General features: G+C 35.6%; 1 protein-coding gene across 2 annotated transcripts in view; it reads left to right on the top strand.

Moving 5' to 3' along the window:
- Positions 1 to 13,078, top strand: part of LOC129846182 (dynamin-2-like) — a 99,604-nt gene that overhangs the window by 55,532 nt on the left and 30,994 nt on the right. For both annotated transcript variants that reach the window (XM_055914146.1, XM_055914145.1), the window contains exon 4: positions 10,548 to 10,648. In XM_055914146.1, coding sequence (XP_055770121.1) covers positions 10,548 to 10,648 — 101 coding nt within the window. The remainder of the gene's footprint in view (positions 1 to 10,547; positions 10,649 to 13,078) is intronic.

The raw sequence follows: 13,078 nt of genomic DNA, 5'->3' as shown, positions 1-13,078 counted from the left end.
TGTTACTATAGTCTAGTTCCATACTGTTACTATAGTCTAGTTCCATACTGTTACTATAGTCTAGTTCCATACTGTTACTATAGTCTAGTTCCATGCTGTTACTATAGTCTAGTTCCATGTTGTTACTATAGTCTAGTTCCATACTGTTACTATAGTCTAGTTCCATGCTGTTACTATAGTCTAGTTCCATGTTCATGCTGTTACTATAGTCTAGTTCCATGTTGTTACTATAGTCTAGTTCCATGTTGTTACTATAGTCTAGTTCCATGTTGTTACTATAGTCTAGTTCCATGTTTTTACAATAGTCTAGTTCCATACTGTTACTATAGTCTAGTTCCATGTTCATGCTGTTACTATAGTCTAGTTCCATGTTGTTACTATAGTCTAGTTCCATGTTGTTACTATAGTCTAGTTCCATACTGTTACTATAGTCTAGTTCCATACTGTTACTATAGTCTAGTTCCATACTGTTACTATAGTCTAGTTCCATGTTGTTACTATAGTCTAGTTCCATGTTCATGCTGTTACTATAGTCTAGTTCCATACTGTTACTATAGTCTAGTTCCATACTGTTACTATAGTCTAGTTCCATACTGTTACTATAGTCTAGTTCCATGCTGTTACTATAGTCTAGTTCCATGTTCATGCTGTTACTATAGTCTAGTTCCATGTTGTTACTATAGTCTAGTTCCATGCTGTTACTATAGTCTAGTTCCATGTTGTTACTATAGTCTAGTTCCTTGTTGTTACTATAGTCTAGTTCCAAACTGTTACTATAGTCTAGTTCCATACTGTTACTATAGTCTAGTTCCTTGTTGTTACTATAGTCTAGTTCCATACTGTTACTATAGTCTAGTTCCATACTGTTACTATAGTCTAGTTCCATGCTGTTACTATAGTCTAGTTCCATACTGTTACTATAGTCTAGTTCCATGTTACTATAGTCTAGTTCCATGTTACTATAGTCTAGTTCCATGTTACTATAGTCTAGTTCCATGCTGTTACTATAGTCTAGTTCCATACTGTTACTATAGTCTAGTTCCATGTTACTATAGTCTAGTTCCATGTTCATGCTGTTACTATAGTCTAGTTCCATACTGTTACTATAGTCTAGTTCCATGCTGTTACTATAGTCTAGTTCCATACTGTTACTATAGTCTAGTTCCATACTGTTACTATAGTCTAGTTCCATACTGTTACTATAGTCTAGTTCCATACTGTTACTATAGTCTAGTTCCATACTGTTACTATAGTCTAGTTCCATGTTACTATAGTCTAGTTCCATGTTCATGCTGTTACTATAGTCTAGTTCCATACTGTTACTATAGTCTAGTTCCATGTTGTTACTATAGTCTAGTTCCATGCTGTTACTATAGTCTAGTTCCATGTTGTTACTATAGTCTAGTTCCATGTTGTTACTATAGTCTAGTTCCATGTTGTTACTATAGTCTAGTTCCATACTGTTACTATAGTCTAGTTCCATACTGTTACTATAGTCTAGTTCCACGTTGTTACTATAGTCTAGTTCCATGTTGTTACTATAGTCTAGTTCCATACTGTTACTATAGTCTAGTTCCATGCTGTTACTATAGTCTAGTTCCATACTGTTACTATAGTCTAGTTCCATACTGTTACTATAGTCTAGTTCCATACTGTTACTATAGTCTAGTTCCATACTGTTACTATAGTCTAGTTCCATACTGTTACTATAGTCTAGTTCCATGCTGTTACTATAGTCTAGTTCCATATTGTTACTATAGTCTAGTTCCATGCTGTTACTATAGTCTAGTTCCATGTTCATGCTGTTACTATAGTCTAGTTCCTTGTTGTTACTATAGTCTAGTTCCATACTGTTACTATAGTCTAGTTCCATACTGTTACTATAGTCTAGTTCCACGTTGTTACTATAGTCTAGTTCCATGTTGTTACTATAGTCTAGTTCCATGTTGTTACTATAGTCTAGTTCCATGTTGTTACTATAGTCTAGTTCCATACTGTTACTATAGTCTAGTTCCATGCTGTTACTATAGTCTAGTTCCATACTGTTACTATAGTCTAGTTCCATGTTGTTACTATAGTCTAGTTCCATGCTGTTACTATAGTCTAGTTCCATGTTGTTACTATAGTCTAGTTCCATGTTGTTACTATAGTCTAGTTCCATGCTGTTACTATAGTCTAGTTCCATACTGTTACTATAGTCTAGTTCCATACTGTTACTATAGTCTAGTTCCATGTTGTTACTATAGTCTAGTTCCATGTTGTTACTATAGTCTAGTTCCATGTTGTTACTATAGTCTAGTTCCATGTTGTTACTATAGTCTATTTCCATGTTACTATAGTCTAGTTCCATGTTGTTACTATAGTCTAGTTCCATGTTGTTACTATAGTCTAGTTCCATGTTCATGCTGTTACTATAGTCTAGTTCCTTGTTGTTACTATAGTCTAGTTCCATACTGTTACTATAGTCTAGTTCCATGTTGTTACTATAGTCTAGTTCCATGTTGTTACTATAGTCTAGTTCCATACTGTTACTATAGTCTAGTTCCATGGTGTTACTATAGTCTAGTTCCATGGTGTTACTATAGTCTAGTTCCATGCTGTTACTATAGTCTAGTTCCATGTTGTTACTATATTCTAGTTCCTTGCTGTTACTATAGTCTAGTTCCATACTGTTACTATAGTCTAGTTCCATGTTGTTACCATAGTCTAGTTCCATGCTGTTACTATAGTCTAGTTCCATGTTGTTACTATAGTCTAGTTCCTTGTTGTTACTATAGTCTAGTTCCACACTGTTACTATAGTCTAGTTCCATACTGTTACTATAGTCTAGTTCCTTGTTGTTACTATAGTCTAGTTCCATACTGTTACTATAGTCTAGTTCCATACTGTTACTATAGTCTAGTTCCATGCTGTTACTATAGTCTAGTTCCATACTGTTACTATAGTCTAGTTCCATGTTACTATAGTCTAGTTCCATGTTACTATAGTCTAGTTCCATGTTACTATAGTCTAGTTCCATGCTGTTACTATAGTCTAGTTCCATACTGTTACTATAGTCTAGTTCCATGTTACTATAGTCTAGTTCCATGTTCATGCTGTTACTATAGTCTAGTTCCATACTGTTACTATAGTCTAGTTCCATGCTGTTACTATAGTCTAGTTCCATACTGTTACTATAGTCTAGTTCCATACTGTTACTATAGTCTAGTTCCATACTGTTACTATAGTCTAGTTCCATACTGTTACTCTAGTCTAGTTCCATGCTGTTACTATAGTCTAGTTCCATGTTGTTACTATAGTCTAGTTCCATGTTCATTGCTGTTACTATAGTCTAGTTCCATACTGTTACTATAGTCTAGTTCCATGTTACTATAGTCTAGTTCCATGTTCATGCTGTTACTATAGTCTAGTTCCATACTGTTACTATAGTCTAGTTCCATGTTGTTACTATAGTCTAGTTCCATGCTGTTACTATAGTCTAGTTCCATGTTGTTACTATAGTCTAGTTCCATGTTGTTACTATAGTCTAGTTCCATGTTGTTACTATAGTCTAGTTCCATACTCTTACTATAGTCTAGTTCCATACTGTTACTATAGTCTAGTTCCACGTTGTTACTATAGTCTAGTTCCATGTTGTTACTATAGTCTAGTTCCATACTGTTACTATAGTCTAGTTCCATGCTGTTACTATAGTCTAGTTCCATACTGTTACTATAGTCTAGTTCCATACTGTTACTATAGTCTAGTTCCATACTGTTACTATAGTCTAGTTCCATACTGTTACTATAGTCTAGTTCCATACTGTTACTATAGTCTAGTTCCATGCTGTTACTATAGTCTAGTTCCATACTGTTACTATAGTCTAGTTCCATACTGTTACTATAGTCTATTTCCATACTGTTACTATAGTCTAGTTCCATGCTGTTACTATAGTCTAGTTCCATACTGTTACTATAGTCTAGTTCCATGTTACTATAGTCTAGTTTCATGTTGTTACTATAGTCTAGTTCCATACTGTTACTATAGGCTAGTTCCTTGTTGTTACTATAATCTAGTTCCATGCTGTTACTATAGTCTAGTTCCATGTTGTTACTATAATCTAGTTCCATGCTGTTACTATAGTCTAGTTCCTTGTTGTTACTATAATCTAGTTTCATGCTGTTACTATAGTCTAGTTCCATGTTGTTACTATAGTCTAGTTTCATGCTGTTACTATAGTCTAGTTCCTTGTTGTTACTATAATCTAGTTCCATGCTGTTACTATAGTCTAGTTCCATGTTGTTACTATAGTCTAGTTCCATGCTGTTACTATAGTCTAGTTCCATACTGTTACTATAGTCTAGTTCCATGTTGTTACTATAGTCTAGTTCCATGTTGTTACTATAGTCTAGTTCCATGATGTTACTATAGTCTAGTTCCATGCTGTTACTATAGTCTAGTTCCATACTGTTACTATAGTCTAGTTCCATGCTGTTACTATAGTCTAGTTCCATGCTGTTACTATAGTCTAGTTCCATGCTGTTACTATAGTCTAGTTCCATACTGTTACTATAGTCTAGTTCCATGTTGTTACTATAGTCTAGTTCCATGTTCATGCTGTTACTATAGTCTAGTTCCATGTTGTTACTATAGTCTAGTTCCATGCTGTTACTATAGTCTAGTTCCATACTGTTACTATAGTCTAGTTCCATGCTGTTACTATAGTCTAGTTCCATACTGTTACTATAGTCTAGTTCCATTCTGTTACTATAGTCTAGTTCCATGCTGTTACTATAGTCTAGTTCCATACTGTTACTATAGTCTAGTTCCATGCTGTTACTATAGTCTAGTTCCATGTTGTTACTATAGTCTAGTTTCATGTTCATGCTGTTACTATAGTCTAGTTCCATGCTGTTACTATAGTCTAGTTCCATGCTGTTACTATAGTCTAGTTCCATGCTGTTACTATAGTCTAGTTCCATGCTGTTACTATAGTCTAGTTCCATGTTGTTACTATAGTCTAGTTCATACTGTTACTATAGTCTAGTTCCATACTGTTACTATAGTCTAGTTCCATGTTGTTACTATAGTCTAGTTCCATGTTCATGCTGTTACTATAGTCTAGTTCCATGTTGTTACTATAGTCTAGTTCCATGCTGTTACTATAGTCTAGTTCCATACTGTTACTATAGTCTAGTTCCATGCTGTTACTATAGTCTAGTTCCATACTGTTACTATAGTCTAGTTCCATTCTGTTACTATAGTCTAGTTCCATGCTGTTACTATAGTCTAGTTCCATACTGTTACTATAGTCTAGTTCCATGCTGTTACTATAGTCTAGTTCCATACTGTTACTATAGTCTAGTTCCATACTGTTACTATAGTCTAGTTCCATACTGTTACTATAGTCTAGTTCCATACTGTTACTATAGTCTAGTTCCATACTGTTACTATAGTCTAGTTCCATGCTGTTACTATAGTCTAGTTCCATACTGTTACTATAGTCTAGTTCCATACTGTTACTATAGTCTATTTCCATACTGTTACTATAGTCTAGTTCCATGCTGTTACTATAGTCTAGTTCCATACTGTTACTATAGTCTAGTTCCATGTTACTATAGTCTAGTTCCATGTTCATGTTGTTACTATAGTCTAGTTCCATACTGTTACTATAGGCTAGTTCCTTGTTGTTACTATAATCTAGTTCCATGCTGTTACTATAGTCTAGTTCCATGTTGTTACTATAATCTAGTTCCATGTTGTTACTATAGTCTAGTTCCTTGTTGTTACTATAATCTAGTTTCATGCTGTTACTATAGTCTAGTTCCATGTTGTTACTATAGTCTAGTTTCATGCTGTTACTATAGTCTAGTTCCTTGTTGTTACTATAATCTAGTTCCATGCTGTTACTATAGTCTAGTTCCATGTTGTTACTATAGTCTAGTTCCATGCTGTTACTATAGTCTAGTTCCATACTGTTACTATAGTCTAGTTCCATGTTGTTACTATAGTCTAGTTCCATGTTGTTACTATAGTCTAGTTCCATGATGTTACTATAGTCTAGTTCCATGCTGTTACTATAGTCTAGTTCCATACTGTTACTATAGTCTAGTTCCATGCTGTTACTATAGTCTAGTTCCATGCTGTTACTATAGTCTAGTTCCATGCTGTTACTATAGTCTAGTTCCATACTGTTACTATAGTCTAGTTCCATGTTGTTACTATAGTCTAGTTCCATGTTCATGCTGTTACTATAGTCTAGTTCCATGTTGTTACTATAGTCTAGTTCCATGCTGTTACTATAGTCTAGTTCCATACTGTTACTATAGTCTAGTTCCATGCTGTTACTATAGTCTAGTTCCATACTGTTACTATAGTCTAGTTCCATTCTGTTACTATAGTCTAGTTCCATGCTGTTACTATAGTCTAGTTCCATACTGTTACTATAGTCTAGTTCCATGCTGTTACTATAGTCTAGTTCCATGTTGTTACTATAGTCTAGTTTCATGTTCATGCTGTTACTATAGTCTAGTTCCATGCTGTTACTATAGTCTAGTTCCATGCTGTTACTATAGTCTAGTTCCATGCTGTTACTATAGTCTAGTTCCATGCTGTTACTATAGTCTAGTTCCATGTTGTTACTATAGTCTAGTTCATACTGTTACTATAGTCTAGTTCCATACTGTTACTATAGTCTAGTTCCATGCTGTTACTATAGTCTAGTTCCATGCTGTTACTATAGTCTAGTTCCATACTGTTACTATAGTCTAGTTCCATACTGTTACTATAGTCTAGTTCCATACTGTTACTATAGTCTAGTTCCATGCTGTTACTATAGTCTAGTTCCATGTTGTTACTATAGTCTAGTTCCATACTGTTACTATAGTCTAGTTCCATGCTGTTACTATAGTCTAGTTCCATGTTCATGCTGTTACTATAGTCTAGTTCCATGTTGTTACTATAGTCTAGTTCCATGTTGTTACTATAGTCTAGTTCCATGTTGTTACTATAGTCTAGTTCCATGTTTTTACAATAGTCTAGTTCCATACTGTTACTATAGTCTAGTTCCATGTTCATGCTGTTACTATAGTCTAGTTCCATGTTGTTACTATAGTCTAGTTCCATGTTGTTACTATAGTCTAGTTCCATACTGTTACTATAGTCTAGTTCCATACTGTTACTATAGTCTAGTTCCATACTGTTACTATAGTCTAGTTCCATGTTGTTACTATAGTCTAGTTCCATGTTCATGCTGTTACTATAGTCTAGTTCCATACTGTTACTATAGTCTAGTTCCATACTGTTACTATAGTCTAGTTCCATACTGTTACTATAGTCTAGTTCCATGCTGTTACTATAGTCTAGTTCCATGTTCATGCTGTTACTATAGTCTAGTTCCATGTTGTTACTATAGTCTAGTTCCATGTTGTTACTATAGTCTAGTTCCATGTTGTTACTATAGTCTAGTTCCATGTTCATGCTGTTACTATAGTCTAGTTCCATGTTGTTACTATAGTCTAGTTCCATGCTGTTACTATAGTCTAGTTCCATACTGTTACTATAGTCTAGTTCCATGCTGTTACTATAGTCTAGTTCCATGCTGTTACTATAGTCTAGTTCCATGCTGTTACTATAGTCTAGTTCCATGCTGTTACTATAGTCTAGTTCCATACTGTTACTATAGTCTAGTTCCATGCTGTTACTATAGTCTAGTTCCATGTTGTTACTATAGTCTAGTTTCATGTTCATGCTGTTACTATAGTCTAGTTCCATGCTGTTACTATAGTCTAGTTCCATGCTGTTACTATAGTCTAGTTCCATGCTGTTACTATAGTCTAGTTCCATGCTGTTACTATAGTCTAGTTCCATGTTGTTACTATAGTCTAGTTCATACTGTTACTATAGTCTAGTTCCATACTGTTACTATAGTCTAGTTCCATGCTGTTACTATAGTCTAGTTCCATGCTGTTACTATAGTCTAGTTCCATACTGTTACTATAGTCTAGTTCCATACTGTTACTATAGTCTAGTTCCATACTGTTACTATAGTCTAGTTCCATGCTGTTACTATAGTCTAGTTCCATGTTGTTACTATAGTCTAGTTCCATACTGTTACTATAGTCTAGTTCCATGCTGTTACTATAGTCTAGTTCCATGTTCATGCTGTTACTATAGTCTAGTTCCATGTTGTTACTATAGTCTAGTTCCATGCTGTTACTATAGTCTAGTTCCATGTTGTTACTATAGTCTAGTTCCATGTTTTTACTATAGTCTAGTTCCATACTGTTACTATAGTCTAGTTCCATGTTCATGCTGTTACTATAGTCTAGTTCCATGTTGTTACTATAGTCTAGTTCCATGTTGTTACTATAGTCTAGTTCCATGTTGTTACTATAGTCTAGTTCCATGTTGTTACTATAGTCTAGTTCCATGTTGTTACTATAGTCTAGTTCCATGTTGTTACTATAGTCTAGTTCCATACTGTTACTATAGTCTAGTTCCATACTGTTACTATAGTCTAGTTCCATACTGTTACTATAGTCTAGTTCCATGTTGTTACTATAGTCTAGTTCCATGTTCATGCTGTTACTATAGTCTAGTTCCATGCTGTTACTATAGTCTAGTTCCATGTTCATGCTGTTACTATAGTCTAGTTCCATGTTGTTACTATAGTCTAGTTCCATGTTGTTACTATAGTCTAGTTCCATGTTGTTACTATAGTCTAGTTCCATGTTCATGCTGTTACTATAGTCTAGTTCCATGTTGTTACTATAGTCTAGTTCCATGCTGTTACTATAGTCTAGTTCCATACTGTTACTATAGTCTAGTTCCATGCTGTTACTATAGTCTAGTTCCATGCTGTTACTATAGTCTAGTTCCATGCTGTTACTATAGTCTAGTTCCATGCTGTTACTATAGTCTAGTTCCATGTTGTTACTATAGTCTAGTTCCATGCTGTTACTATAGTCTAGTTCCATACTGTTACTATAGTCTAGTTCCATGCTGTTACTATAGTCTAGTTCCATACTGTTACTATAGTCTAGTTCCATACTGTTACTATAGTCTAGTTCCATGCTGTTACTATAGTCTAGTTCCATGTTGTTACTATAGTCTAGTTCCATACTGTTACTATAGTCTAGTTCCATGCTGTTACTATAGTCTAGTTCCATGTTGTTACTATAGTCTAGTTCCATACTGTTACTATAGTCTAGTTCCATGCTGTTACTATAGTCTAGTTCCATGTTCATGCTGTTACTATAGTCTAGTTCCATGTTGTTACTATAGTCTAGTTCCATGTTGTTACTATAGTCTAGTTCCATGTTGTTACTATAGTCTAGTTCCATGTTGTTACTATAGTCTAGTTCCATGTTGTTACTATAGTCTAGTTCCATACTGTTACTATAGTCTAGTTCCATGCTGTTACTATAGTCTAGTTCCATGTTGTTACTATAGTCTAGTTCCATACTGTTACTATAGTCTAGTTCCATGTTGTTACTATAGTCTAGTTCCATACTGTTACTATAGTCTAGTTCCATACTGTTACTATAGTCTAGTTCCATGTTGTTACTATAGTCTAGTTCCATGTTGTTACTATAGTCTAGTTCCATACTGTTACTATAGTCTAGTTCCATGATGTTACTATAGTCTAGTTCCATGTTGTTACTATAGTCTAGTTCCATACTGTTACTATAGTCTAGTTCCATACTGTTACTATAGTCTAGTTCCATGCTGTTACTATAGTCTAGTTCCATGCTGTTACTATAGTCTAGTTCCATACTGTTACTATAGTCTAGTTCCATGTTGTTACTATAGTCTAGTTCCATACTGTTACTATAGTCTAGTTCCATACTGTTACTATAGTCTAGTTCCATGTTGTTACTATAGTCTAGTTCCACGTTGTTACTATAGTCTAGTTCCATGTTGTTACTATAGTCTAGTTCCATGCTGTTACTATAGTCTAGTTCCATACTGTTACTATAGTCTAGTTCCATGTTGTTGCTATAGTCTAGTTCCATGTTGTTACTATAGTCTAGTTCCATGCTGTTACTATAGCGACTGACGTGAGAATAGTTATTGCATTGACTCTGCTGTTCCTGATCTCCTATTGCTTCCATGGTTCTCTGATATATCTAGGAGTCTATCAGATAGGTCCTACCAGTTTCCCATGGTTCTCTATCCACCAACATCTCCAATGACATCCTATGTTCTGCTACAGTCGATGGTCAGGTTAGGTACACATCTCCCAGGTCATGTTAGGTACACATCTCTCATCCCAAGGCCCATCTACAGCCCTTTGTGAACACCCCTGTTACAGTGTAAACTTCCCTCTCTGTAGATTGATGTACAATGAGCAAATACATTTTCCATTTGAATTGAATAATTGAATATCTCCCTCTCTCTCCCCCCTTCCCTCCCTCCCCCCTTCTCTTTCTCTCCCTCTATCCTCCCCCCTTTCCCACCCTCCTTCCCCCCCTCCCTCCCTCCCTCTCCCTCCCTCTCCCTCCCTCCCTCTTTCCCTCCCTCCCCCATCCCTCCCTCCTCCCATCCCTCCCTCCCTCCCTCCTCAGTGTTAAACCTGACTCTTATAGATCTACCAGGGATGACTAAGGTAGCGGTGGGAGACCAGCCAGTCGACATCGAGCACCAGATCAGAGACATGCTGATGCAGGTCAGAGAGAGTGGTTACGGTCCCAACCGGCACCCTATTCCCAAACTGGCATCCTATTCCTTCAATAGTGCACTACTTTTGACCAGAATGGCACCCTATTCCCTAGATAGTGCACTACTTTTGACCAGAATGGCACCCTATTCCCTAGATAGCGCACTACTTTTGACCAGAATGGCACCCTATTCCCTAGATTGTGCACTACTTTTGACCAGAATGGCATCCTATTCCCTAGACTGTGCACTACTTTTGACCAGATGGTACCCTATTCCCTAGATTAGTGCACTACTTTTGACCAGATAGCTCTCTATTCTCTATTCAGTGTATAACAGAAGGGGATTGAGTGATTGAAACTCACTCCTCAGCCTGAAATGTCTTCACTTTGGGTTAGAACGTTTCAGGCGGTCGGTCACCTGTGTTTTTGATGCAGATATACAGGACCAGTCAAAAGTTTGGACACACGTACTCATTAAATATGAAAGTAATATAGTATATCTTCTATGTTGTGTGTAATTCATATCCAAAGAGTAACAAAGTACATGTTTAAGTAACTAAGTATATGTTAAAGGGAAAGGGGGTAACTAAGTATATGTTAAAGGGAAAGGGGGTAATTAAGTATATGTTAAAGGGAAAGGGGGTAACTAAGTATATGTTAAAGGGAAAGGGAGTAACTAAGTATATGTTAAAGGGAAAGGGGGTAACTAAGTATATGTTAAAGAGAAAGGGGGTGATTAAGTATATGTTAAAGGGAAAGGGGTGATTAAGTATATGTTAAAGGGAAAGGGGGTAACTAAGTATATGTTAAAGGGAAAGGGGGTAACTAAGTATATGTTAAAGGGAAAGGGGGTAACTAAGTATATGTTAAAGGGAAAGGGGGTAACTAAGTATATGTTAAAGGGAAAGGGGGTAACTAAGTATATGTTAAAGAGAAAGGGGGTAACTAAGTATATGTTAAAGGGAAAGGGGTAACTAAGTATATGTTAAAGGGAAAGGGGTGATTAAGTATATGTTAAAGGGAAAGGGGGTAACTAAGTATATGTTAAAGAGAAAGGGGGTAACTAAGTATATGTTAAAGAGAAAGGGGGTAACTAAGTATATGTTAAGGGGGTAACTAAGTATATGTTAAAGAGAAAGGGGTGATTAAATATATGTTAAAGGGAAAGGGGGTAATTAAGTATATGTTAAAGGGAAAGGGGGTAACTAAGTATATGTTAAAGAGAAAGGGGGTAACTAAGTATATGTTAAAGGGAAAGGGGGTAACTAAGTATATGTTAAAGGGAAAGGGGGTAACTAAGTATATGTTAAGGGGAAAGGGGGTAACTAAGTATATGTTAAAGGGAAAGGGGGAAACTAAGTATATGTTAAAGGGAAAGGGGGTAACTAAGTATATGTTAAAGGGAAAGGGGGTAATTAAGTATATGTTAAAGGGAAAGGGAGTAACTAAGTATATGTTAAAGGGAAAGGGGGTAACTAAGTATATGTTAAAGGGAAAGGGGGTAACTAAGTATATGTTAAGGGGGTAACTAAGTATATGTTAAAGGTAAAGGGGGTAACTAAGTATATGTTAAAGGGAAAGGGGGTAATTAAGTATATGTTAAAGGGAAAGGGGGTAACTAAGTATATGTTAAAGGGAAAGGGGGTAACTAAGTATATGTTAAAGAGAAAGGGGGTAACTAAGTATATGTTAAAGGGAAAGGGGGTAACTAAGTATATGTTAAAGGGAAAGGGGGTAACTAAGTATATGTTAAGGGGGTAACTAAGTATATGTTAAAGGGAAAGGGGTGATTAAGTATATGTTAAAGGGAAAGGGAGTAACTAAGTATATGTTAAAGGGAAAGGGGGTAACTAAGTATATGTTAAAGGGAAAGGGGGTGATTAAGTATATGTTAAAGGGAAAGGGAGTAACTAAGTATATGTTAAAGGGAAAGGGGTGATTAAGTATATGTTAAAGAGAAAGGGGGTAACTAAGTATATGTTAAAGGGAAAGGGGGTAACTAAGTATATGTTAAAGGGAAAGGGGGTAACTAAGTATATGTTAAAGGGAAAGGGAGTAACTAAGTATATGTTAAAGGGAAAGAGGGTAACTAAGTATATGTTAAAGGGAAAGGGGGTAACTAAGTATATGTTAAGGGGGTAACTAAGTATATGTTACGGGGGTAACTAAGTATATGTTAAAGGGAAAGGGGGTAACTAAGTATATGTTAAAGGTAAAGGGGGTAACTAAGTATATGTTAAAGGGAAAGGGGTGATTAAGTATATGTTAAAGGGAAAGGGGGTGACTAAGTATATGTTAAAGGTAAAGGGGGTAACTAAGTATATGTTAAAGAGAAAGGGGGTAACTAAGTATATGTTAAGGGGGTAACTAAGTATATGTTAAAGAGAAAGGGGTGATTAAATATATGTTAAAGGGAAAGGGGGTAATTAAGTATATGT

The sequence above is a fragment of the Salvelinus fontinalis genome, unplaced genomic scaffold, assembly GCF_029448725.1.
Source record: "Salvelinus fontinalis isolate EN_2023a unplaced genomic scaffold, ASM2944872v1 scaffold_0471, whole genome shotgun sequence".
Classification (NCBI taxonomy): domain Eukaryota; kingdom Metazoa; phylum Chordata; class Actinopteri; order Salmoniformes; family Salmonidae; genus Salvelinus; species Salvelinus fontinalis.
This window is presented reverse-complemented; position numbering and strand designations above follow the sequence as displayed.